Source organism: Entelurus aequoreus, linkage group LG03 (assembly GCF_033978785.1).
Source record: "Entelurus aequoreus isolate RoL-2023_Sb linkage group LG03, RoL_Eaeq_v1.1, whole genome shotgun sequence".
Lineage (NCBI taxonomy): Eukaryota > Metazoa > Chordata > Actinopteri > Syngnathiformes > Syngnathidae > Entelurus > Entelurus aequoreus.
The window spans coordinates 94,747,970-94,775,881 of record NC_084733.1 but is presented as its reverse complement, the minus strand read 5'-3'; the positions used below and the strand labels follow the sequence as shown (position 1 = coordinate 94,775,881).

Sequence of the window (27,912 nt, the reverse complement as noted above, 5' to 3'; positions counted from 1 at the left end):
TACCATGAAAGCAAGTGTGAATCACAGAGATTATTATCGAGGCTTAGGTCAGGCTGATTGCAAAAGAAATACTAATTCCATACTGCAAAAGAAGGGACTCATTAAAAATAACGTTAGTTTTTTTTCATACAATTATGCAGTGCTAAATGAAATACATTTTAACTAAATTATTAATATAATGTTATATAATACCGCTTCACCATTTAGTCATCATTTGTGCGCTTCACAAAGTTCTATGACTTTATGGCCAGACTTGGTCTGTCATTACTGCCACAAGTGGTGGAAAGGTGTATTGCACCTGAGTCCCTGTGGCCACGCCCACCACAGCTGACCAACAGATATTTGTGGACAATAAAATACATTAATATTACTTTGTGTTATAAATGTGTGTGTTAATGTTTATAAATAAAGGTTGTTGTACTGGTAGTTGTTTGTAGTACATTCTAGTGTATTGTTGTATCTGCAACACGGAATAATGCTATTTTAATTCATTTCAACGGGGATTTGACTTATGAGTATTTTGAGTTAGGAACTCCGTGACAGAACTACTTTCACTTGTACCACAGTAGGTGCTTTTACTTTGAAAACATTCTTTGTAAAATCCACAATAACTAGACACAAACCTCCGCTTCTGGTGATAGTCTTGTCTTTACTGGCAGTACTAAAACTCACTACACTGAGATCGTGTTCTCCAAAGGTATTTTGTTCACAAGAAAATCTACTTTTGTTCAGCGATATTACAACTTTTTTTAAATGATCAATTCTTTAAATGTTGTAATTGTACATAATGCGACTAAGTTTATAATCAGGACCAATAACCGTGTTTATTAGTGTTGGAAGCAGATCAGAATCATATCCATATTTAAGTGTTACTTCTTTCTAAAAACTCCTATAGTCATATTTACATCAGCTAATGTCTCGTGTGGTACAAAGTGCTTGGATTCGAGTGTCCTTGGTTAGAGTCAGAGCGCTGTTTATTCTCTTTGTTGAGACTGCCATTACATTCCTAAGATAAGGAGCACAGCTAGACTGGGGAAACAGCAGGCAGGGGACAGAGGGAAGATCACGGGACTTCCGGGGGTTTGAGGGGAGACCGATCTGGACCGGGCTGGGGAAGGCTGGTGTGCTAGATTGGTCTTAGTTTGTCCTCTAAGCTTGGAGAATAAACCACAAAATACCAACTGCTGCCTGTTGATTGAATATAAACATCAGCTTATGTGCCATAAAAAGAATCTGGGAGAGACTAGCAATTTGAATTCCCCATTGGAGGAATGCTGGTCAACGCAACATTAGCGATGTTCAGGAAGCAGTAAGTATCTTCGTATACGTCTCAATAAAACACAAACATGCTAGCATGTTTACTTAGTGGTTCAATTGTTTGATTTCAAAGACTTGCCAGAGATATTTGGCTGTAAAATCTACTGAAACAAGCTCGGACGCTCCAGAGCCCTTTGAGACACTTGTGATTTAGGGCTATATAAATAAACATTGATTGATTGATTGATTGATTGAAAATATCAAATGCTACAAATGGCTGCCGGGAACAAAATGTAAGTTTTATGAATACGATCAAGCTTTTTTCCACACTCGCTAACTTGTTAGTCAAACATAACGTTTGATTTGATGTGAAACAATTCTTCAAATGAATGTCACAGCATTTGTGTTAAGTCACAAACACACTCGGGATTTACTACACAAACTTCAACAACACTCAATTGTTCATATTTTTAGTAGCTACAGTTCTCATGCTGGGAATGTTGAGATTGTGTTCTTAAGACCGTGTCAAGTAATGTTGAGATTGTGTTCTTAGGACCGTACCAAGAAATGTTGAGATTGTGTTCTTAGGACCGTGCCAAGAAATGTTGAGATTGTGTTCTTAGGACCGTACCAAGAAATGTTGAGATTGTGTTCTTAGGACCGTACCAAGAAATGTTGAGATTGTGTTCTTAGGACCGTGTCTAGAAATGTTGAGATTGTGTTCTTAGGACCGTACCAAGAAATGTTGAGATTGTGTTCTTGGGACCGTGTCAAGAAATGTTGAGATTGTGTTCTTAGGACCGTACCAAGAAATGTTGAGATTGTGTTCTTAGGACTGTACCAAGAAATGTTGAGATTTTGTTCTTAGGACCATGCCAATAAATGTTGAGATTGTGTTCTTAGGACCGTACCAAGAAATGTTGAGATTGTGTTCTTAGGACCATGCCAATAAATGTTGAGATTGTTGTCTTAGGACCGTACCAAGAAATGTTGAGATTGTATTCTTAGGACCGTACCAAGAAATGTTGAGATCGTGTTCTTAGGACCGTACCAAGAAATGTTGAGATCGTGTTCTTAGGACTGTACCAAGAAATGTTGAGATTGTGTTCTTAGGACAGTACCAAGAAATGTTGAGATTGTGTTCTTAGGACCGTACCAACAAATGTTGAGGTTGTGTTCTTAGGACTGTACCAAGAAATTTATAAATAGTTGATTTATATAGGCTAGTAAGGTAAAGTTTTGTACCTGACAAGTTTCGGCTATCTTGCTTCTGCAGCCTTCCTCAGAGGTGTCACGTGATGTTAGTGTGACGTCATCTGTGACGTGTTATATGGATTGTTCCATCCCACCTGAGGTGGTGGGATGGCGGTGTCCCCTGGTGTGCGTCGGGGGTAGGGCGGGGCGCCCCCTGTCGTCCGGATGTCCACCAAACGGCCGGGGGCGGCCCTGCAGGACTGTGTCCCAGGTGTGGGATAGTTGGTAGGCTCCCTCGTCCCTGTTGACAGTCTTTGGGGCCCGCTTCCTGATTTAAACCGCCTCTTTGATCCACCGATGGAATTTGTTGCTTTCCATTCTAATTACCTTGGCTGCCTCCCAGTTCATTAGATGGTTTTCCCTCTTGCAGTGGTCTGAAATGGCTGATTTCAGATTTTCCTGCGTTGCTTTCATTCTCGTTGCACGGGTGAGCAGGTACAAAACTTTACCTTACTAGCCTATATAAATCAACTATTTATAAATACACATTAGTAGGCTAAATGAACCTCTTTAACATGTACCAAGAAATGTTGAGATTGTGTTCTTAGGACTGTACCAAGAAATGTTGAGATTTTGTTCTTAGGACCATGCCAATAAATGTTGAGATTGTGTTCTTAGGACTGTACCAAGAAATGTTGAGATTGTGTTCTTAGGACCATGCCAATAAATGTTGAGATTGTGTTCTTAGGACCGTACCAAGAAATGTTGAGATTGTGTTCTTAGGACCGTACCAATAAATGTTGAGATTGTGTTCTTAGGACCGTACCAATAAATGTTGAGATTGTGTTCTTAGGACCGTGTCAAGAAATGTTGAGATTGTGTTCTTAGGACCGTACCAAGAAATGTTGAGATTGTGTTCTTAGGACTGTACCAAGAAATGTTGAGATTGTGTTCTTAGGACCGTACCAAGAAATGTTGAGATTGTGTTCTTGGGACCATGCCAAGAAATGTTGAGATTGTGTTCTTAGGACCGTACCAAGAAATGTTGAGATTTTGTTCTTGGGACCGTACCAAGAAATGTTGAGATTGTGTTCTTAGGACCATGCCAATAAATGTTGAGATTGTGTTCTTAGGACCGTACCAAGAAATGTTGAGATTGTGTTCTTAGGACCGTACCAAGAAATGTTGAGATTGTGTTCTTAGGACCGTACCAAGACATGTTGAGATTGTGTTCTTAGGACCGTGCCAAGAAATAAAACAATTTGCTCTTTCTCACAGCAAATATAAAACTACCGGTATTTTCCGCCACTTGTTTTGCCAAGCTTGGAACTTGAACACCTTATTATACAAAGGTGCGACTAATCTATGGATTTTGTTGGCCGACGGCTAAACTATGGAATGGATGAAGCAAACAAATCAAAGAAATGCACTAAAATGATCCACTTGAAGAACTTCCAAACTCCAAGTGCACTCAAAGTATGAAGGAGAAGAATCTGGATAAACATCTTCTTAAAAAAGGAGAAGATTGTATTCATCTTACAAAGGATGAATAAAAACATCAAAGACTTTTCTGGTCAAACGGATGTTTTTACTGCCGTTTTAAACGTTTGAAATAAACATTTACTCAAATCTTTCTATGTAAATATTTCATTCCGCAACAGCGGCTTATAGTCCGTTTCGGTTAATTTACGAAAACAATTTTTTTTCTTCTCAAATTTAGTGGGTGCGCCTGTGGAACGCTCTCCCTGACCACCTGAGGGCACCACAGACTGTGGATGCTTTTAAAAAAGGCTTAAAAACCCTTCTTTTTAAAAAAGCCTTGTTTTAGATATATGTGTGCTAGTTCTAGCTATCAGGCTGTTCTAGTTTCTTTTTACTATTTGTTTTACTTGTTTTCGGGGCAGCGATTTGTGGTTTTGTCTTTGTTTTTTAAATGCACTGTAGCACTTTGAGGTTGTTTGCTCAATGTAAAGTGCTTTTACAAATCAAATCTATTATTATTATTATAAACCGGCGCGGCTTATAGTCCGGAAAACACGGTGTATGAAACTTTTGACTTGCAGAAGTAAACTAAAGTGGAAATAAATACGGTTGGTGTCTTTAGTCATTGCGACGCTATTTTTAACTTGTCAATTTGCTTTAAAGAAATAACATTTTATCCCAACTATTCCTTTGTGGATCAAAGTCTGAATATTGAAGGACAAACTGATTCAATTAAAAATGGAAATTCATTGAATGGGGAAATAAATACAATCCTAACCCTAACCCTTTTAAATGAATCCTAAAAATAGCCTAACTTAGTACAGAGTCCACAAACTTCTTCCCCTGAGGGCCACATGCAGAAAATGATGTATATTGATTTTAATATTAGTTTATTTGATTTCTTTGGGAAGCATGCGAGAAGCACGTGTGCAGGTAAATATATGTGCAGGAAAATATATGTGCAGGTAAATATATGTGCAGGTAAATATATGTGCAGGTAAATATATGTGCAGGAAAATATATGTGCAGGTAAATATATGTGCAGGTAAATATATGTGCAGGAAAATATATGTGCAGGTAAATATATGTGCAGGTAAATATATGTGCAGGTAAATATATTTGCAGGTAAATATATGTGCAGGTAAATAAATGTTCAGGTAAATATATGTGCAGGAAAATATATGTGCAGGTAAATATATGTGCAGGTAAATATATGTGCAGGTAAATAAATGTGCAGGTAAATAAATGTGCAGGTAAATATATGTGCAGGAAAATATATGTGCAGGTAAATATATGTGCAGGTAAATATATGTGCAGGTAAATATATGTGCAGGTAAATATATGTGCAGGTAAATATATGTGCAGGTAAATAAATGTGCAACTTAGTGTTAAAACTCTTAATATTTCATTTGACTTTGACCTTCACATGACCCCCGGCTGCACTTTGGACACCCCTGACTCAGTGATGCAGTAAACACCAACATGCTGCAAGTCATGAAGTGTTTATCATGAAGTATTTATCATAAAGTATTTATCATGAAGTGTTTATCATGAAGTATTTATCATGAAGTGTTTATCATGAAGTATTTATCATAAAGTATTTATCATGAAGTGTTTATCATGAAGTATTTATCATAAAGTATTTATCATGAAGTGTTTATCATGAAGTGTTTATCATGAAGTATTTATCATAAAGTATTTATCATGAAGTGTTTATCATGAAGTATTTATCATAAAGTATTTATCATGAAGTGTTTATCATGAAGTATTTATCATAAAGTATGTATCATGAAGTGTTTATCATGAAGTATTTATCATGAAGTATTTATCATGAAGTATTTATCATGAAGTTTTTATCATGAAGTATTTATCATGAAGTATTTATCATGAAGTGTTTATCATGAAGTATTTACCATGAAGTGTTTATCATGAAGTGTTTATCAAGAAGTATTTATCATGAAGTGTTTATCATGAAGTATTTATCATGAAGTGTTTATCATGAAGTGTTTATCAAGAAGTGTTTATCATGAAGTATTTATCATGAAGTGTTTATCAAGAAGTGTTTATCATGAAGTATTTATCATGAAGTGTTTATCAAGAAGTGTTTATCATGAAGTATTTACCATGAAGTGTTTATCATGAAGTGTTTATCAAGAAGTGTTTATCATGAAGTGTTTATCATGAAGTATTTATCATGAAGTGTTTATCAAGAAGTGTTTATCATGAAGTATTTATCATGAAGTGTTTATCATGAAGTGTTTATCATGAAGTGTTTACCATGAAGTGTTTATCATGAAGTGTTTATCATGAAGTATTTATCATGAAGTGTTTATCAAGAAGTGTTTATCATGAAGTATTTACCATGAAGTGTTTATCATGAAGTGTTTATCAAGAAGTGTTTATCATGAAGTATTTATCATGAAGTGTTTATCAAGAAGTGTTTATCATGAAGTATTTATCATGAAGTGTTTATCAAGAAGTGTTTATCATGAAGTATTTATCAAGAAGTGTTTATCATGAAGTGTTTATCATGAAGTATTTATCATGAAGTGTTTATCACGAAGTGTTTATCATGAAGTGTTTATCATGAAGTATTTATCATGAAGTGTTTATCAAGAAGTGTTTATCATGAAGTATTTATCATGAAGTGTTTATCAAGAAGTGTTTATCATGAAGTATTTACCATGAAGTGTTTATCATGAAGTGTTTATCATGAAGTATTTATCATGAAGTGTTTATCAAGAAGTGTTTATCATGAAGTATTTACCATGAAGTGTTTATCATGAAGTGTTTATCAAGAAGTGTTTATCATGAAGTATTTATCATGAAGTGTTTATCAAGAAGTGTTTATCATGAAGTGTTTATCATGAAGTATTTATCATGAAGTGTTTATCAAGAAGTGTTTATCATGAAGTATTTATCATGAAGTGTTTATCAAGAAGTGTTTATCATGAAGTATTTACCATGAAGTGTTTATCATGAAGTGTTTATCATGAAGTATTTATCATGAAGTGTTTATCATGAAGTGTTTATCAAGAAGTACTTATCATGAAGTATTTATCATGAAGTGTTTATCAAGAAGTGTTTATCATGAAGTATTTACCATGAAGTGTTTATCATGAAGTATTTTTTAATGAAGTGTTTATCATGAAGTATTTATCATGAAGTATTTATCATGAAGTGTTTATCAAGAAGTGTTTATCATGAAGTATTTACCATGAAGTGTTTATCATGAAGTATATTTTTTAATGAAGTGTTTATCATTGAAGTGTTTATCATAAAGTATTTATCATGAAGTGTTTATCATGAAGTGTTTATCATGAAGTATTTATCATGAAGTGTTTATCATGAAGTACTTATCATTAAGGATTTATCATGAAGTGTTTATCATGAAGTGTTTTTTCATGAAGTGTTTATTTATTTATTTATTTATTTATTTATCATGGGCGGATCAGTCCAAATATCCATAGCATCGATACCAAGGGTGGTATCAAGGTTAGGGCGATACAAGCATGATATGATTGATACTTTTCACTTGTCTTCTATGTTTATTGTCACAAATATCTGTGTCTTCTGTTGTGTTGTTCTTATTGTTAGTTTTATAGTGTTATATTTATTATTGTTAACAAAGTTAGTTTTAATAGAGTTATATTTATTATTCTTAACAAAGTTAGTTTTAATAGTGTTATATTTATTATTGTTAACAAAGTTAGTTTTAATAGTGTTATATTTATTATTGTTAACAAAGTTAGTTTTAATAGTGTTATATTTATTATTCTTAACAAAGTTAGTTTTAATAGTGTTATATTTATTATTCTTAACAAAGTTAGTTTTAATAGTGTTATATTTATTATTGTTAACAAAGTTAGTTTCAATAGTGTTATATTTATTATTGTTAACAAAGTTAGTTTTAATAGTGTTATATTTATTATTCTTAACAAAGTTAGTTTTAATAGTGTTATATTTATTATTGTTAACAAAGTTAGTTTTAATAGTGTTATATTTATTATTGTTAACAAAGTTAGTTTTAATAGTGTTATATTTATTATTGTTAACAAAGTTAGTTTTAATAGTGTTATATTTATTATTGTTAACAAAGTTAGTTTTAATAGTGTTATATTTATTATTCTTAACAAAGTTAGTTTTAATAGTGTTGTATTTATTATTGTTAACAAAGTTAGTTTTAATAGTGTTATATTTATTATTGTTAACAAAGTTAGTTTTAATAGTGTTATATTTATTATTGTTAACAAAGTTAGTTTTAATAGTGTTATATTTATTATTGTTAACAAAGTTACTTTTAATAGTGTTATATTTATTATTGTTAACAAAGTTAGTTTTAATAGTGTTATATTCATTATTGTTAGCAAAGTTAGTTTTAATAGTGTTATATTTATTATTGTTAACAAAGTTAGTTTCAATAGTGTTGTATTTATTATTGTTAACAAAGTTAGTTTTAATAGTGTTATATTTATTATTGTTAACAAAGTTAGTTTTAATAGTGTTATATTTATTATTGTTAACAAAGTTAGTTATAATAGTGTTATATTTATTATTGTTAACAAAGTTAGTTTTAATAGTGTTATATTTATTATTGTTAACAAAGTTAGTTTTAATAGTGTTATATTTATTATTGTTAACAAAGTTAGTTTTAATAGTGTTATATTTATTATTGTTAGCAAAGTTAGAGAACACGAGGACTTGGGGATGTAATTTTTACTTTTGTTGACTTATTGTGAACTTCTTGGTTTATTCTGCTCCAACAAGTCTAAGTAATAGAAGTAGGAATGGCTAGTGAAGTGATGTAGTCCCGAGTCCTACCTGGGACTCAGAACTAGGACACAACAATTATGTGGCAATAAATGTTATTTTGATTAATAATAAAAACTACTTTTTATTTAACATCTAGCTAACAATTATTAGTTGTTTTAACTTTCTTTCATACTCGTCTGATTCTCATTGCAAGTATGCATTTATTTTAGTTTAGTCGTGTAGTCAGGAAGTAGTCTTTGCCATTATGTTGAATTTGCCAAGCGTGTCTTTTGTCGAGTCCTACAAAGTGTTTATAGTGTAAGTATTGTACTTATTGATTGTAACGTGCATCTGGTCATTTTGATGACAAAATATGGAGGTGTAAAGTCGCCAATGCTAATCAGTAGCATGTATATGGAGAATTTAATGTAAATTAGCATCGAGCTAGCTTGAAAAGTGAGTCAAGGTCATTCTATCAGGCCTGCTTGCTTTGTTGGCATGGGAAATTGCAACATGACCAAGAGAGAGTCTGCTACGAATATTCTATTTTTTATTTAGTAATTTCCCTTTAAAATACTTAGTTTGGTACCGTCATTTCCAGACTATAAGCCTTTACTTTTTTATCCAACACTTTGAACCCTGCGGCGAAATTGATGGGTTTTTCTACGCTAACAATCTTAATGTTTTGTTTTTAGCAAAAAAACGTTCATCACCGACAGAGATACGGAAAAGGTGTGTTATTGTTCGTGCTATGGCGCCAGCTATGGAGTTCGCTCACTGCAGGTGCTGTGGTTTGAACATGTACTTCCTGTTTCGTGCCTTGAACCGGAAGTGTATCCCATTTTGTTTACTATTTGTCTACAGTGTTTCTGCTCGAAAGGACTCTTCATTCAATGTGTGACGTCTGTCGGAGTGTTTCCATGCATATTTGTACGTGCTATCGTAATGTAATCAAGCTAGCGTTGTTAGCATTAGCTAACATGCTAACACGTTTATGTTAGTATCATTAACTTACAATGGCATTCTTTTCGTTCTGTTTCAGTTTCGTAAATTCACCAAAACGTCACCTTCGAGTTATTGAGTCTGTTTAGCTGATTGAAGAGCTAGCTTGCGCAGCTAGTGGGTCCATGACCATGATTTCTGTTTTGTTTGATCAGCCGTTTTACTGCCGTGTTACAGACATTAAGGTATGTAAATAAACATTTACAAAATATGTATCTGCCGCTCTTGGCCCAGTGCAGCTAATATATGTAAATATATTTATTTCTTCAAAAACATTTCTTAAACACCGGTGGGCTCTACAACCCGGAAAGTATGGTAAAAAAAAATGTGTTTTTGGAGTTTTTCTTTTATGATATATTGTGATTCTAATCATTCCTAACAAATGAATAGGTAACGTGACAAAATGATCCAAGGATCTTGGATCAAGGATCCGTACGTACTTGGTATCAGATCACCACCAACAGTCACGCCCACACCCACCGCCAAGCTGTGTGTTATTGGAAATGGCGGCGAATGTTTGCAACACTTGCTAGCGCCTCAGTTAGCATCCGCAAATTAAACGCTGGTCTTTTTGGCTTTCTAAGCAGATGTTCATTAGCATCAATGGATGAATGATGTTGTCTTCCATTGACCCGACCTGGTCTTGGCCTCACCGACTGCTTTGACCCTCCAGCTAGTGGCGTCAAGGGCTGCCGGAGACACTAATATTTTCCATAGCGCAAGCGACTGTATGTTCAGACCGTGCGTACGCAACCTATAGTCTCTTGTAAGCCCGGGAGTAGAACCAGGCACACTGTCAAGACTGAATGGGTGTCCAATGGGCTGCACTCTACCCGCGACCAGGCGTCTTGCGCGGCACCTGTATCGTGGCCCCCCCCCCGCTACGCGACATAAGCCCACCAGGATTGGCTGCAAACATGCCGACTCAGACGTTAGTCACGTGGTCGGGGTTCTCTCTGACCTCGATGCACTCTATCTCCTCCCGTTCCCGCTCCCGCTCTTTCCGCTTGGCCCGTTTCTTCTTCTTGTGTCTCTTCTTGGACGGCGGGAAGAAGGTGAGGAAGACGGGCAGGATGACGAAGCAGTGGAGCACGGTGCAGCCGGCCGTCAGCAGCGAGCACTTGAACAGCGTGTAGGTCAGGTTGGAAGGCACAAACACCAAAGGCATGATCCCGATCACGAAGCAAGACGTGTTCTGCAAGATGGCCGCCCCGTGCTCCTCCAGTGCCAGCTTGATGCACTGAGTCCTGGTGTGCTCGGTGGCCAGCACAAAGGTGTAGAGATGCGGCGCACAGTGATCCATGGCGAAGTTGAGGGTATAAATAAGGCACAGAATTGAAATGCTGTCCATGCCAACGTTCCAAAGAGTCATCAAACCCAGGACGCCCAGCTCCACCGAGGTGACGGTGAGGATGAGCCAGAAGTTCCCCAAGGGGTTGATGACCAGGAAGAGCGTGAGGATGAGGATGGTGAGCACACTGAAGCCCGAGGTGAGGATGGGAGAAATGACGGAGGAACTGTAGCGGTCCATGAACACGAAGGTTGGGTTGAAGGCAATGAACTTGATGCTGTTGATCAGCATCAGCGGGCGGAGCTTCTCCAGAAGCTCCACCACCTCCTCGCGCTTCTTCTCCGTAATACGTGCCACCAAATACATGCGCGAGGCGATGATGTCGTACTCGCTGGTGTCGCGGTTCTTGGAGAATATGATGTCCTCCGTGAAGTGCTGGTACTCCAGGCTCTGCAGGAAGGAGCCTCGGAGGATGCTGATGAAGTCGCTCTTGGTGGAGGCGCTCACGTTCACCACCCGCAGGTAGTGGAAGAAGTTGTCCATCCAGGAGATCTTGTTGAAGCCGTGACTCAGCATCTTCAGGTGCTCCTGCACCGTGGCGTTCCAGTACTCGATGGGCTCGTAGATGTAGAAGCCGATCACGGGGCTGTAGTTGCTGAAGTACTTCTGCTGAGTGAGCGCGTAGGACACGCTGGGAGAGTTGCTGGCCAGAAGGTTGACGATGTTGGAGCCGTCACTGATTTGTAAACATCCCATGAATGAGAAGGAAGCGTATATGAGATAGAGAATGACCACGAAGGGCTTGACGTAGGTGTTGGTGATCCACTCGGTGTAGTGTTCACGCAGGAAGTGCTGGATGAAGTGGTTCTGGTATGGCACGCTGTCGTGGTGCGTGGACAGGTCGTGGCCGTCACTCATCATGGTTTTGAACCACGTGGGCTGGCGGTCCAGGTACTCCACCGAGGGGATTTTGCAGCAGAAAACGCTGTGGTAGCGGTTCTGCTCCAGCTGTCCGGCGAACACCAGGCAGGACCCGTAGAAGGAGAAGACGTAGAAGTAGTTGACCAAGATGGCCACGCACATGCTCTGGCAGAAGATCTTCACCGACTCGATGTTGGTGAAGGGGCTGGCTCCCATGCCGAAGGTGATGATGTAGAGCGAGCTGGTCATGGTGTAGCACACCATCACGTCGGCAAAGGCGTCGGCCACGCGCTCCTTGAAAGGCAGGTTTTCCCTGGTCCTCCTCCAGCCGGCCAGGAGCTCGAACACCCCCTTGGTTCCGTGGCCTGGAACATACAGAAGAGAGCAGAAGGTCAATCATGCTGATTTGTGTCTGAAGTCAGTGTGGACTTCAAGTGGAACCTGTTTTAGTCTACATCCCGTGGATTGGAGGACTCCCGTCAACATAAGCGGTTGTCGACCAAAAACAGTCATGTGACTTTGTGCAGACACATAAGTAATGGGGGTGCACAAAGAAATCGATTTATATCCGAATCTGGATTCTCATTTAATCCGATTCTAAATCAATGCGTCATTTTCAAAAATCAATTGGCAGGAACAAAAATACTTTTAATATATTTTTAAAAAGAACACACTTGGTCACACACAACACAACCTGCGCATTGAACTCTGTGGAGATTATACAAAACCTCCAAATAAACAATTCTAAATTACACCCATTTAAATCCATTACAAGGCATGATGGGAAAAATGCTAAACACTTTCTCCACACTTTTCCATGTTTGCTGAGTTTTAGCTGCTTGATTTAAGGAGGTCGTCGCGGCCCCCCAGTCAAAAAGTTTGGACCCCCCTGCATTAGACCCTTTCCTACCAAAAGTTCAGTAACTTCTTGGAAACTTGAGTTTCTGGAACTGTAAGTTCCTGTGGTCCTGTGTGGTTTGTGTTCCCAGTTCAGGATAGTTGCTACAAATCCGGCCAATGATGAGTGGACAGTAGAGTTCTACACTCATGTCATGGAAATAAACACACAATAATATTTATTAGACTAAAGTGCATGGAACTAAAATACTAAACATGATGATTTAAAAACATGACCGGAACTAGTCTTGTGTTAACATGAATCCATGAGGGTTAGGATTGTATCAAACTCTTGGTGGAATTATGAAGACATGAATAAACTTCGATGACTAATAGAATGATTGCCTTGGCCGTTCATCCTGCTACAGGACTTTCATCCACAGTTCATCCTGCTACAGGACTTTCATCCACAGTTCATCCTGCTACAGGACTTTCATCCACAGTTCATCCTGCTACAGGACTTTCATCCACAGTTCATCCTGCTACAGGACTTTCATCCACAGTTCATCCTGCTACAGGACTTTCATCCACAGTTCATCCTGCTACAGGACTTTCATCCACAGTTCATCCTGCTACAGGACTTTCATCCACAGTTCATCCTGCTACAGGACTTTCATCCACAGTTCATCCTGCTACAGGACTTTCATCCACAGTTCATCCTGCTACAGGACTTTCATCCACAGTTCATCCTGCTACAGGACTTTCATCCAAGAGTTCATCCTGCTACAGGACTTTCATCCACAGTTCATCCTGTTACAGGACTTTCATCCACAGTTTATCCTGCTACAGGACTTTCATCCACAGTTCATCCTGCTACAGGACTTTCATCCACAGAGTTCATCCTGCTACAGGACTTTCATCCACAGTTCATCCTGCTACAGGACTTTCATCCACAGTTCATCCTGCTACAGGACTTTCATCCACAGTTCATCCTGCTACAGGACTTTCATCCACAGTTCATCCTGCTACAGGACTTTCATCCACAGTTCATCCTGTTACAGGACTTTCATCCACAGTTCATCCTGCTACAGGACTTTCATCCACAGTTCATCCTGCTACAGGACTTTCATCCACAGTTCATCCTGTTACAGGACTTTCATCCACAGTTCATCCTGTTACAGGACATTCATCCACAGTTCATCCTGCTACAGGACTTTCATCCACAGTTCATCCTGTTACAGGACTTTCATCCACAGTTCATCCTGCTACAGGACTTTCATCCACAGTTCATCCTGTTACAGGACTTTCATCCACAGTTCATCCTGCTACAGGACTTTCATCCACAGTTCATCCTGTTACAGGACTTTCATCCACAGTTCATCCTGCTACAGGACTTTCATCCACAGTTCATCCTGTTACAGGACTTTCATCCACAGTTCATCCTGCTACAGGACTTTCATCCACAGTTCATCCTGCTACAGGACTTTCATCCACAGTTCATCCTGTTACAGGACTTTCATCCACAGTTCATCCTGCTACAGGACTTTCATCCACAGTTCATCCTGCTACAGGACTTTCATCCACAGTTCATCCTGTTACAGGACTTTCATCCACAGTTCATCCTGTTACAGGACTTTCATCCACAGTTCATCCTGCTACAGGACTTTCATCCACAGTTCATCCTGCTACAGGACTTTCATCCACAGTTCATCCTGTTACAGGACTTTCATCCACAGTTCATCCTGTTACAGGACTTTCATCCACAGTTCATCCTGCTACAGGACTTTCATCCACAGTTCATCCTGTTACAGGACTTTCATCCACAGTTCATCCTGCTACAGGACTTTCATCCACAGTTCATCCTGCTACAGGACTTTCATCCACAGTTCATCCTGCTACAGGACTTTCATCCACAGTTCATCCTGCTACAGGACTTTCATCCACAGAGTTCATCCTGTAACAGGACTTTCATCCACAGTTCATCCTGCTACAGGACTTTCATCCACAGAGTTCATCCTGCTACAAGACTTTCATGCACAGTTCATCCTGCTACAGGACTTTCATCCACAGTTCATCCTGCTACAGGACTTTCATGCAGAGGGTAAGCATCAGCCGACACTTTAAGTAGAACAAATTAGTCAACTGATGATTTTTAGATTCTGGGTTTGGGAAACCGCCAAAGAATAATTCTGTCAGTCCCACTTTTTAACGGGACGTGACTTCACAGGCAAATGTTGACAGGAAGTATAAAAATAGCAGACTAAATATATATTTGTAAGAAGCTTGATTGGCAATAAATATTCCTCACGCTTTAAAAATGCATCACCTTGTCATTCCTTGCCGCTATTTTTAGCCGCATGTCATCCTCTAGAGACCCCACTTCCTGTCCCAGTAAAACTAGATGATCCTCACCACACCTTTTGATTGACTGCCATGAATACATGAATATTCACACGCACGTTTCCCTTTCTGTCTTGCCACTGGTGAGGGCGGTCGCATCTCTCTCCGCTCCCTCCTTCCCTCCCTGCTTGCTCTCTTTGTTTTTGTCTTGTTTGAACTATTTTGAAGCCTCTTTTCTTGAGCTGTCCTCAAATCTAAACATCAAAATGAATTTGATCAACTGGACTCTCGACGCAATTGACACAGTCTTTTCGACAAGGAAAAGAGGCTCGGGGGAGCCTGGCTGCCCTGATGGAACCATTGCTGCGGGGTACGTGAGAGATTCCTGGAATACTTGGAGAATCATGTGCCTCTCAGTCCTTTCCATCGAGGACGTGGAAGACATCTACCTATTTGGAGCTGTGATCGCAGGGCATTTGCTGATTGGGCTGGGCATTGCTCTGGTGTATCGTCAAATTCGGAAGACGATGGCAGCCACTCAAGGGGCCAACAGGCTGTTCAACGCAATGGAAGGAATGGGTCGTGCTGTGGGATCACAGACTGGAGCGATTGCTGATTTGAATCGCAAGGTAGATTCGATCTTGATGATGTTACAGAAAGAATAAATTGGAATTGTCAGAGCCAGCATATAGAGCAGGAATGTCATTGTTTTGACTGCTCGAAGAAAAAAAAAACATCTTAATCTACGATTTGACTCCCTCGAATGGCCTTGAGGAACAGGCTGTTTGAAAACACTCCCCCGAGGACTCCTCAAAGATGGACGCTTTTGACCTTTCCCTTTTCTTCAAAAGCACCTGGGTCGGACTCTTGAACTCTTGAACTCTTGGGGCCGGCCTCGGCCCATAAAGACAATCCAACATCTCACCCAAGTTAATTGGGCATACATGCACGCATATACCCTTCCCCAATCAACGCCTTCACCACTGCTTTATTCCTCCGGGGTTGTGGGGGCTGAGCAGCGCTTAACAGCAGCTGCTGGCCTCCAAGGTCCTGTTGGATGACTTTGTTGCGAGTTTGTTGTGATTAAATGTACCTTGTTTATGTGTGCCATGCTATGTGAGGTTTTTTTCCTCGGACTCAGTCTGGACCATTCCTGAGGGTCCAGCCTCAGACTGATATTTTTTTTACTTCCACCCTCCCCCCAATGTCACCTTTTTCCCACCTTTTTGAGGAGCGCCTAAGTGAGGCTGATCCGTTGGCGGTCCCGTCTTGTCTCCCTGTAACGTATGTCTGCTCTTAGCGGGATTGTGCCGAAAATGTAATTTCAGTTCTTATGTGTCTTGTACATGTAAGAATGGACAATAAAGCTGATTGATTGATTGATTGATTGACGTTTATATAACTTATGCTTGGAGCCACCGTAGAAGTAAAATGACCCTCAAACTCCTTAAACCGTAACAATTTAGAGTTTTGATCTATTCTAACTTAGACATGTTCTATTTGTACATGAAAAACTGAACAACTGTGTTTGTTTGGTTGCAGAGGGTTTGGGGGAACAACAGTATCTAACTGACACACTGTTTGGTTGCAGAGGGTTTGGGGGAACAACAGTATCTAACTGACACATTGTTTGGTTGCAGAGGGTTTGGGGGAACAACAGTATCTAACTGACACACTGTTTGGTTGCAGAGGGTTTGGGGGAACAACAGTATCTAACTGACACACTGTTTGGTTGCAGAGGGTTTGGTGGAACAACAGTATCTAACTGACACATTGTTTGGTTGCAGAGGGTTTGGGGGAACAACAGTATCTAACTGACACACTGTTGGGTTGCAGAGGGTTTGGGGGAACAACAGTATCTAACTGACACACTGTTTGGTTGCAGAGGGTTTGGTGGAACAACAGTATCTAACTGACACACTGTTTGGTTGCAGAGGGTTTGGGGGAACAACAGTATCTAACTGACACACTGTTGGGTTGCAGAGGGTTTGGTGGAACAACAGTATCTAACTGACACACTGTTTGGTTGCAGAGGGTTTGGGGGAACAACAGTATCTAACTGACACACTGTTTGGTTGCAGAGGGTTTGGGGGAACAACAGTATCTAACTGACACACTGTTTGGTTGCAGAGGGTTTGGGGGAACAACAGTATCTAACTGACACACTGTTGTGTTGCAGAGGGTTTGGGGGAACAACAGTATCTAACTGACACACTGTTTGGTTGCAGAGGGTTTGGTGGAACAACAGTATCTAACTGACACACTGTTTGGTTGCAGAGGGTTTGGGGGAACAACAGTATCTAACTGACACACTGTTTGGTTGCAGAGGGTTTGGGGGAACAACAGTATCTAACTGACACACTGTTTGGTTGCAGAGGGTTTGGGGGAACAACAGTATCTAACTGACACACTGTTGTGTTGCAGAGGGTTTGGGGGAACAACAGTATCTAACTGACACACTGTTGGGTTGCAGAGGGTTTGGTGGAACAACAGTATCTAACTGACACACTGTTTGGTTGCAGAGGGTTTGGGGGAACAACAGTATCTAACTGACACACTGTTGGGTTGCAGAGGGTTTGGTGGAACAACAGTATCTAACTGACACATTGTTTGGTTGCAGAGGGTTTGTTTTTCTATTTTTATTGTATTCATTTTCACTCTTTCATTTCATGTTTTATATGGTCATGCTTACATTTATGTCCTAATGACCTTCATTGTCCTCTTGATGTGTTGTGTACATTGCACACTGCTGCCATGTTTAGCCTAGGTGGGATGAATAAAGATCATGAGGGCCACATGGCAGCTATGTTTGGCCCCAGAGGGCCGCTTCTAACAGTCAATACTATTATTACACAATTTTTGTATGCATTTTATTGGTAGATTTTTTTTAAAAAGTAAAATGTAAAAAAACATATGGTAAGTTGCAATAATGTCACCTCAAAATGTAGTGTATATTACTGTAAATGTAGTGTATATTACTGTAAATGGAGTGTATATTACTGTACATGTACTGTATATTACTATACATGTAGTGTATATTACTGTAAATGTCGTGTATATTACTGTAAATGGAGTGTATATTAATGTAAATGGAGTGTATATTACTGTACATGTAGTGTATATTACTATACATGTAGTGTATATTACTGTAAATGTCATGCATATTACTGTAAATGTCGTGTATATCACTGTAAATGTAGTGTATATTACTGTACATGTAGTGTATATTACTGTAAATGGAGTGTATATTACTGTACATGTAGTGTATATTACTGTAAATGTAGTGTATATTACTGTAAATGGAGTGTATATTACTGTACATGTAGTGTATATTACTGTAGTGTATATTACTATACATGTAGTGTATATTACTGTAAATGTCATGCATATTACTGTAAATGTCGTGTATATTACTGTAAATGTAGTGTATATTACTATACATGTAGTGTATATTACTGTAAATGTCATGCATATTACTGTAAATGTTGTGTATATCACTGTAAATGTAGTGTATATTACTGTACATGTAGTGTATATTACTGTAAATGGAGTGTATATTACTGTACATGTAGTGTATATTACTGTAAATGTAGTGTATATTACTGTAAATGGAGTGTATATTACTGTACATGTAGTGTATATTACTGTAGTGTATATTACTATACATGTAGTGTATATTACTGTAAATGTCATGCATATTACTGTAAATGTCGTGTATATTACTGTAAATGTAGTGTATATTACTGTACATGTAGTGTATATTACTGTAAATGTAGTGTATATTACTGTACATGTAGTGTATATTACTATAAATGGAAAAACAGTACTGCTGTTTTTATGGTAAAAAAGGCAGCTCATTTGCCAGAATTTTACTGTAAAATTGACATTTGTTTTTTTACTGTAAATTAAAAAAAAAACTGCAATTTTACAGTAAAATTTTGGCACCTGAGCTGCCAGTTTTTTGTTTTTTTTATCGCAAATCAGCAAGTGTATATTTTTCTGTAAATGCCAAAACGGCACCACAGTTGATTACAGTAAAAAAAGTACAGTGTTTATCCTTTAGAGAAAAATGCTGTAAAAAGCACAGTAAATTTCACAATTTGACCATGAAATCTATTGCTGCTTTTAAATGACACAACTTGATGGATAACTTGCTTTGAAATCATTATTATTAGTATGTATTTATATTTAAAACATGGTTTGAATGTTTGATCATATATTTTTGCATAATTAGACAATATTTAAGTGAACATCATTTGTGATTACATGGAGTACATACTTTTTTCCCCCTCCCAAAATAGAACAAAGAATACATTTAGTAAGAAAAGTTACAGTACTTTATTGATACATATTATTTCCAGGGCCAAATAAAATGAAGGGGCGGGCCACATCTGGCCCCCGGGCCTTGGGTTTGACACCTGTGTCCTGGTTTATTGAGACAGGGTGTGATGCTTAGTCCTTATTTCAATTAACAACGGAAGATGCACTGAGGAAGTCAACTCAAGAAGAATGCTGTTTATAAAACATAAGAACGTTCAAATAGTTCTCAGGTTACATAACAGAACCTAGCAAGCAGAATTATTCAGCAGTAAATCATAAATCATTGATGAGTCCAACCCTCAATCCTTCATAACGACCCTGAAACTGGCATACCACTGCCACTCATGGCTGTAACATCATGGACTGACCGTCAGTCATCCACAATAACATCATGGACTGACCATCAGTCATCCACAATAACATCATGGACTGACCGTCAGTCATCCACAATAACATCATGGACTGACCGTCAGTCATCCACAATAACATCATGGACTGACCATCAGTCATCCACAATAACATCATGGACTGACCGTCAGTCATCCACAATAACATCATGGACTGACCGTCAGTCATCCACAATAACATCATGGACTGACCGTCAGTCATCCACAATAACATCATGGACTGACCGTCAGTCATCCACAATAACATCATGGACTGACCATCAGTCATCCACAATAACATCATGGACTGACCGTCAGTCATCCACAATAACATCATGGACTGACCGTCAGTCATCCACAATAACATCATGGACTGACCGTCAGTCATCCACAATAACATCATGGACTGACCATCAGTCATCCACAATAACATCATGGACTGACCATCAGTCATCCACAATAACATCATGGACTGACCGTCAGTCATCCACAATAACCTCATGGACTGACCATCAGTCATCCACAATAACATCATGGACTGACCGTCAGTCATCCACAATAACCTCATGGACTGACCGTCAGTCATCCACAATAACATCATGGACTGACCGTCAGTCATCCACAATAACATCATGGACTGACCGTTAGTCACATCATGGACTGACCGTCAGTCATCCACAATAACCTCATGGACTGACCGTCAGTCATCCACAATAACATCATGGACTGACCGTCAGTCATCCACAATAACATCATGGACTGACCGTCAGTCATCCACAATAACATCATGGACTGACCATCAGTCATCCACAATAACATCATGGACTGACCATCAGTCATCCACAATAACATCATGGACTGACCGTCAGTCATCCACAATAACCTCATGGACTGACCATCAGTCATCCACAATAACATCATGGACTGACCGTCAGTCATCCACAATAACCTCATGGACTGACCGTCAGTCATCCACAATAACATCATGGACTGACCGTTAGTCACATCATGGACTGACCGTCAGTCATCCACAATAACATCATGGACTGACCATCAGTCATCCACAATAACATCATGGACTGACCGTCAGTCATCCACAATAACATCATGGACTGACCGTTAGTCACATCATGGACTGACCGTCAGTCATCCACAATAACATCATGGACTGACCATCAGTCATCCACAATAACATCATGGACTGACCGTCAGTCATCCACAATAACCTCATGGACTGACCATCAGTCATCCACAATAACATCATGGACTGACCGTCAGTCATCCACAATAACATCATGGACTGACCATCAGTTATCCACACCGAGGATACAAACCGGCAGGGATTCCCAGAAGGCTTTACACCTCGTCAGCAGAAATAGTCACTAAAAATGACTCAGCAGCGTCACAATCCTCCGCATCGTATTGACGGCCTTTCCCACAATGCAACATTTCAGCTTAATGCTAAAGCCAGAGTATTATTCAAATAAAATCAATTACTACCAAATGTTCATGTTATTGACGACAAGGTTTTGTTCATTAGCCTCTAACCTGAATCCTTCAAGGTTGTGGCCATCAGACCAGAAAGGTTGTGACCATAAGACCTTCAAGGTTGTGGCCATAAGACCTTCAAGGTTGTGGCCATCAGACCAGAAAGGTTGTGGCCATCAGACCAGAAAGGTTGTGGCCATAAGACCAGAAAGGTTGTGGCCATAAGACCTTCAAGGTTGTGGCCCTAAGACTAGAAAGGTTGTGGCTTTAAGACCAGAAAGGTTGTGGCCATAAGGCCAGAAAGGTTGTGGCCATAAGGCCAGAAAGGTTGTGGCCATAAGACCTTCAAGGTTGTGACCATAAGACCTTCAAGGTTGTGGCCATAAGACCTTCAAGGTTGTGACCATAAGACCTTCAAGGTTGTGACCATAAGACCTTCAAGGTTGTGGCCATAAGACCTTCAAGGTTGTGACCATAAGACCTTCAAGGTTGTGGCCATAAGACCGTCAAGGTTGTGGCCATCAGACCAGAAAGGTTGTGGCCATCAGACCAGAAAGGTTGTGGCCATAAGACCAGAAAGGTTGTGGCCATAAGACCTTCAAGGTTGTGGCCCTAAGACTAGAAAGGTTGTGGCTTTAAGACCAGAAAGGTTGTGGCCATAAGGCCAGAAAGGTTGTGGCCATAAGGCCAGAAAGGTTGTGGCCATAAGACCTTCAAGGTTGTGGCCATAAGACCTTCAAGGTTGTGGCCATAAGACCTTCAAGGTTGTGGCCATAAGACCTTCAAGGTTGTGGCCCTAAGACTAGAAAGGTTGTGGCCATAAGACCTTCAAGGTTGTGGCCATAAGACCAGAAAGGTTGTGGCCATAAGACCAGAAATATTGTGGCCATAAGACCAGAAAGGTTGTGGCTTTAAGACCAGAAAGGTTGTGGCCTTAAGACCAGAAAGGTTGTGGCCATAAGACCAGAAAGATTGTGGCCATAAGACCAGAAAGGTTGTGGCTTTAAGACCAGAAAGGTTGTGGCCTTAAGACCAGAAAGGTTGTGGCCATAGGACCAGAAAGGTTGTGGCCATAAGACCAGAAAGATTGTGGCCATAAGACCAGAAAGGTTGTGGCCATAAGACCAGAAAGGTTGTGGGCATAAGACCAGAAAGGTTGTGGCCATAAGACCAGAAAGGTTGTGGCCATAAGACCAGAAAGGTTGTGGCCATAAGACCAGAAAGGTTGTGGCCATAAGACCAGAAAGATTGTGGCCATAAGACCAGAAAGATTGTGGCCATAAGACCAGAAAGGTTGTGGGCATAAGACCAGAAAGGTTGTGGCCATAAGACCAGAAAGGTTGTGGGCATAAGACCAGAAAGGTTGTGGGCATAAGACCAGAAAGGTTGTGGCCATAAGACCAGAAAGGTTGTGGCCATAAGACCAGAAAGGTTGTGGCCATAAGACCAGAAAGATTGTGGCCATAAGACCAGAAAGATTGTGGCCATAAGACCAGAAAGATTGTGGCCATAAGACCAGAAAGGTTGTGGCCTTAAGACCAGAAAGGTTGTGGCCTTAAGACCAGAAAGGTTGTGGCCTTAAGACCAGAAAGGTCGTGGCCATAAGACCTTCAAGGTTGCGGCAAAATACAGCAAAAAAAAGACAACGCACACTAAACTCTGAATGAGTGGGAGCTTGTTTCTTTGTGATGAGATGGTCCCCGGAAGTTTGATGGTATGTACTTACAGTATATCATCACCTTTGGTATATACTGTATACTATTCACCTGCCGGGGACTGCAGATGGAATTTAGCCTTTGGCTACAATCTTTAGATTTTATATATTCATTATTGTGCAATAATTATTGCATGTAAAAATATACTAACTTTAAACATCTATGAACAAGCTTATTGGTGTATTTAGTGAGAAAAGCTCAATTTAAGTCGGTCATTTATAAAATATTTATTGTTTCTCTGAGGCCCGGTAGAAAATGTGTCACGGACCGGTGGTTGGGGATCACAGTCCTAAAGTACCAAGGACCTATTTTATGTAATCAACCAAGACTGCAGTATGCAAAAGTTTGAAAAAGAGAAACACCCTCACCCATTGCGAAGAACGGAATCCCCAGAAGTGTGGAGTTGAACTTCCCATCCGATATGAAGAAGATCCCTGCGGCGGTCACGTTGGCGATGCAGATGGTCAGCACCCCCAGGAGGCCCAGGAAGGGTTTCCCCCTCAAACAGTCCCGCATGGAGCTGGATATGGTGGCCGCCAGGAGGACCAACACCAGACTAACCAACACCTCGCCTTTGGCCAGCACGCCGGTCTGATGGAAGTCCCGCCATAGGCTAAAGGACGTGAGGGACTGAATCAAGAGTTGGTCGGGTCCGTGGGGAGCTCCGGCTGTGGACAGCCGACTGACCAGGGCGCAGAACTCATTTTCCCAGACCTCTGCGATGGCATCCTGGACCGCCGGTCCGTTGTTGCGGAGGTAGTAGGTAATCTGGACGGCTCGTGCAAACTTGACCTGCTGATCCCGGCTATTGGGGGAGAAGGACACGCCTCCCAGCTGGTGGCCAATGAAGGACACTCGGCCATCCTGCCAGAGATTTAAACCACACAGAATGTTGGATTAATGGAATAGTCCGGAATCATAAAGACACATGTTTATTTGTGGCTAATGTCAGGGTAACAACCTGGAATTCCCTTTGTGCTGATTCATTAACGCCTTAAACCTGTTCTGTGTTGTACTGTTTTGTCCCTTTCAGTCGGACCATGGAGCAAAACTGTGGTCACAAATTTAACACTGAGACCGGCACGAAGATGAAAGACAAGTCTTGGACATTGGTCTTGGACAACAAACATTTGATTTAGAGGAAAAAGCACAACATGTCATAAGGTTCATGTATAAGGTATTATTGGTAAGGAACGTAAGGTACTGAGACTAGATATGACCAGTCTAAGTCTAAGACTAGGTGTGAGCAATCTAAGCCTAAGACTAGATATGAGCAATCTAAGCCTAAAATTAGATGTGACCAATTTAAGACTAAAACTAGATGTGAGCAATCTAAGCCTAAGACTAAATGTGACCAATCTACGTCTAGACTAGATGTGACCAATCTAAGTCCAAGACTAGATGTGACCAATCTACGTCTAAGACTAGATGTGACCAATCTAAGTCTAAGACTAGATGTGACCAATCTACGTCTAAAACTAGATGTGACCAGTCTACGTCTAAAACTAGATGTGACCAGTCTAAGTCTAAGACTGGATGTGACCAATCTACGTCTAAGACTAAATGTGACCAATCTAAGTCTAAGACTAGATGTGACCAATCTAAGTCTAAGACTAGATGTGACCAATCTAAGGCTAAGACTAGATGTGACCAATCTAAGTCTAAGACTCTAAGACTAGATGTGAGCAATCTAAGTCTAAGACTAGATGTGACCAATCTAAGCCTACAACTAAATGTGACCAATCTAAGTCTAAGACTAGATGTGACCAATCTAAGTCTAAGACTAGATGTGACCAATCTAAGTCTAAGACTAGATGTGACCAATCTAAGTCTAAGACTAGATGTGACCAATCTAAGCCTACAACTAAATGTGACCAATCTAAGTCTAAGACTAGATGTGACCAATCTAAGTCTAAGACTAGATGTGACCAATCTAAGTCTAAGACTAGATGTGACCAATCTAAGTCTAAGACTAGATGTGACCAATCTAAGTCTAAGACTAGATGTGACCAATCTAAGTCTAAGACTAGATGTGACCAATCTAAGTCTAAGACTAGATATGAGCAATCTAAGTCTAAGACTAGACGTGACCAATCTAAGTCTAAGACTAGATGTGAGCAATCTAAGTCTAAGACTAGATGTGACCAATCTAAGCCTACAACTAAATGTGACCAATCTAAGTCTAAGACTAGATGTGACCAATCTAAGTCTAAGACTCTAAGACTAGATGTGAGCAATCTAAGTCTAAGACTAGATTTGGCCAATCTAAGCCTACAACTAAATGTGACCAATCTAAGTCTAAGACTAGTGTGACCAATCTAAGTCTAAGACTAGATGTGACCAATCTAAGTCTAAGACTAGATGTGACCAATCTAAGCCTACAACTAAATGTGACCAATCTAAGTCTAAGACTAGATGTGAGCAATCTAAGTCTAAGAGTAGATGTGTATATTACATGTTGTTATGAATGTTACTACATGACATACATACTTACATCATGTATATATGACATGTTATTGTGAATGTTACTACATGACATATATACTTACATCATGTATATATTACATGTTATTATGAATGTTACTACATGACATATATACTTACATCATGTATATATTACATGTTATTATGAATGTTACTACATGACATATATACTTACATCATGTATATACTACATGTTATTATGAATGTTACTACATGACATATATACTTACATCATGTATATATTACATGTTATTATGAATGTTACTACATGACATATATACTTACATCATGTATATATTACATGTTATTATGAATGTTACTGCATGACATATATACTTACATCATGTATATATTACATGTTATTATGAATGTTACTGCATGACATATATACTTACATCATGTATATATTACATGTTATTATGAATGTTACTAGATACTACATATATACTTACATCATGTATATATTACATGTTATTATGAATGTTACTAGATACTACATATATACTTACATCATGTATATATTACATGTTATTATGAATGTTACTGCATGACATATATACTTACATCATGTATATATTACATGTTATTATGAATGTTACTGCATGACATATATACTTACATCATGTATATATTACATGTTATTATGAATGTTACTACATGACATATATACTTACATCATGTATATATGACATGTTATTGTGAATGTTACTACATGACATATATACTTACATCATGTATATATTACATGTTATTATGAATGTTACTACATGACATATATACTTACATCATGTATATACTACATGTTATTATGAATGTTACTACATGACATATATACTTACATCATGTATATATTACATGTTATTATGAATGTTACTACATGACATATATACTTACATCATGTATATATTACATGTTATTATGAATGTTACTGCATGACATAAATACTTACATCATGTATATATTACATGTTATTATGAATGTTACTGCATGACATATATACTTACATCATGTATATATTACATGTTATTATGAATGTTACTGCATGACATATATACTTACATCATGTATATATTACATGTTATTATGAATGTTACTAGATACTACATATATACTTACATCATGTATATATTACATGTTATTATGAATGTTACTAGATACTACATATATACTTACATCATGTATATATTACATGTTATTATGAATGTTACTGCATGACATATATACTTACATCATGTATATATTACATGTTATTATGAATGTTACTGCATGACATATATACTTACATCATGTATATATTACATGTTATTATGAATGTTACTACATGACATATATACTTACATCATGTATATATGACATGTTATTATGAATGTTACTAGATACTACATATATACTTACATCATGTATATATTACATGTTGTTATGTTATGTTCTTGTCAACTAATTGATAGACTTCCATAGATCAGATTAGTGGTTTCTTAGTATGTAGTCCATGCTAATGAAGGCCTAGAAGGTAAAGGTTCGTGTTAGTCACACACGGTCTGTGAAAATGTTGGCCTGGCTATCAGCGTATAATCACATATCATTATTTCCATATGTTCTCCTTGTTGCTGGAACAATTCTGGCACTTGAGCAAGCAATCAGCAAGCTTTAATTACCCAAAGGCCGGACACAAGGCGGCGTGGTTGCTTGCCGTTTGTAAGCGGGATGAAACCACAGACTTTTATTGTGGTTAATTCCTTCTGTTTCCTGATTATATTCCCCCACACAAAGCTCTCAGTACACAGAATACTAGAACAACCCTGGCTAACACCACCACATATGTCTTAATTACATTATCCAATAAATAGTGCTCGATACCGTGGTAGAGCGCAATATATGTATGTGTGGGGAAAAATCACAAGACTATTTCATCTCTACAGGCCTGTTTCATGAGGGGTTTCTTCAATCCTCAGGAGATTTTAATGGAAGCATTCACATACCATGGTTTATATAGGGCACAGAACGGGTGGGTACAGGCAGGTGTGGGGGCGTGGTGATTGGCTCAAGTGTTACCTAGGAGGTGTTTCCGTCTGTGACGGCATGCTGATACAATTTCGCTGCGCTTGTTGAGGGATGACAGGTCTGGGCGGTATATAATAAACAGTTTCTCTTTCAAGCATAGGTTGCATCTTTTATTACCACTGTTGTAAGGTGTGCTGGATGCAAGAATTTGCCATGTTATTGATATTCAACATTATTGTCTTTGAGATTCCAAATGTGCTTGCTGAGTTCTGTAGTGTTCTGCAGGCTTTGGTTCCTGAAAGAAGTCTTGTGGTTGTTCCATCTGGCTTTCAACTCTCCCTCGGTTAATCCTACATACGTGTCGGATGTGTTAATGTCCTTGCGTGTTACCTTTGATTGGTAAACGACTGATGTTTACCTATATATATATATATATATATAT

The 27,912-nt window shown here is 38.9% G+C and overlaps 1 protein-coding gene across 1 annotated transcript in view; it reads right to left on the bottom strand.

The window, feature by feature from the left end:
• Nucleotides 1–9,920: 9,920 nt before the first annotated feature.
• ptchd4 (patched domain containing 4) overlaps nucleotides 9,921–27,912 on the bottom strand; it is a 21,963-nt gene continuing 3,971 nt past the window's right edge. The window contains exons 2-3 of the mRNA XM_062040824.1: nucleotides 23,354–23,849; nucleotides 9,921–12,264 (exon numbers count right to left, since the gene is read on the bottom strand). Of these exons, the coding sequence (XP_061896808.1) occupies nucleotides 10,613–12,264; nucleotides 23,354–23,849 (2,148 nt within the window). The 3' untranslated portion in view covers nucleotides 9,921–10,612. The remainder of the gene's footprint in view (nucleotides 12,265–23,353; nucleotides 23,850–27,912) is intronic.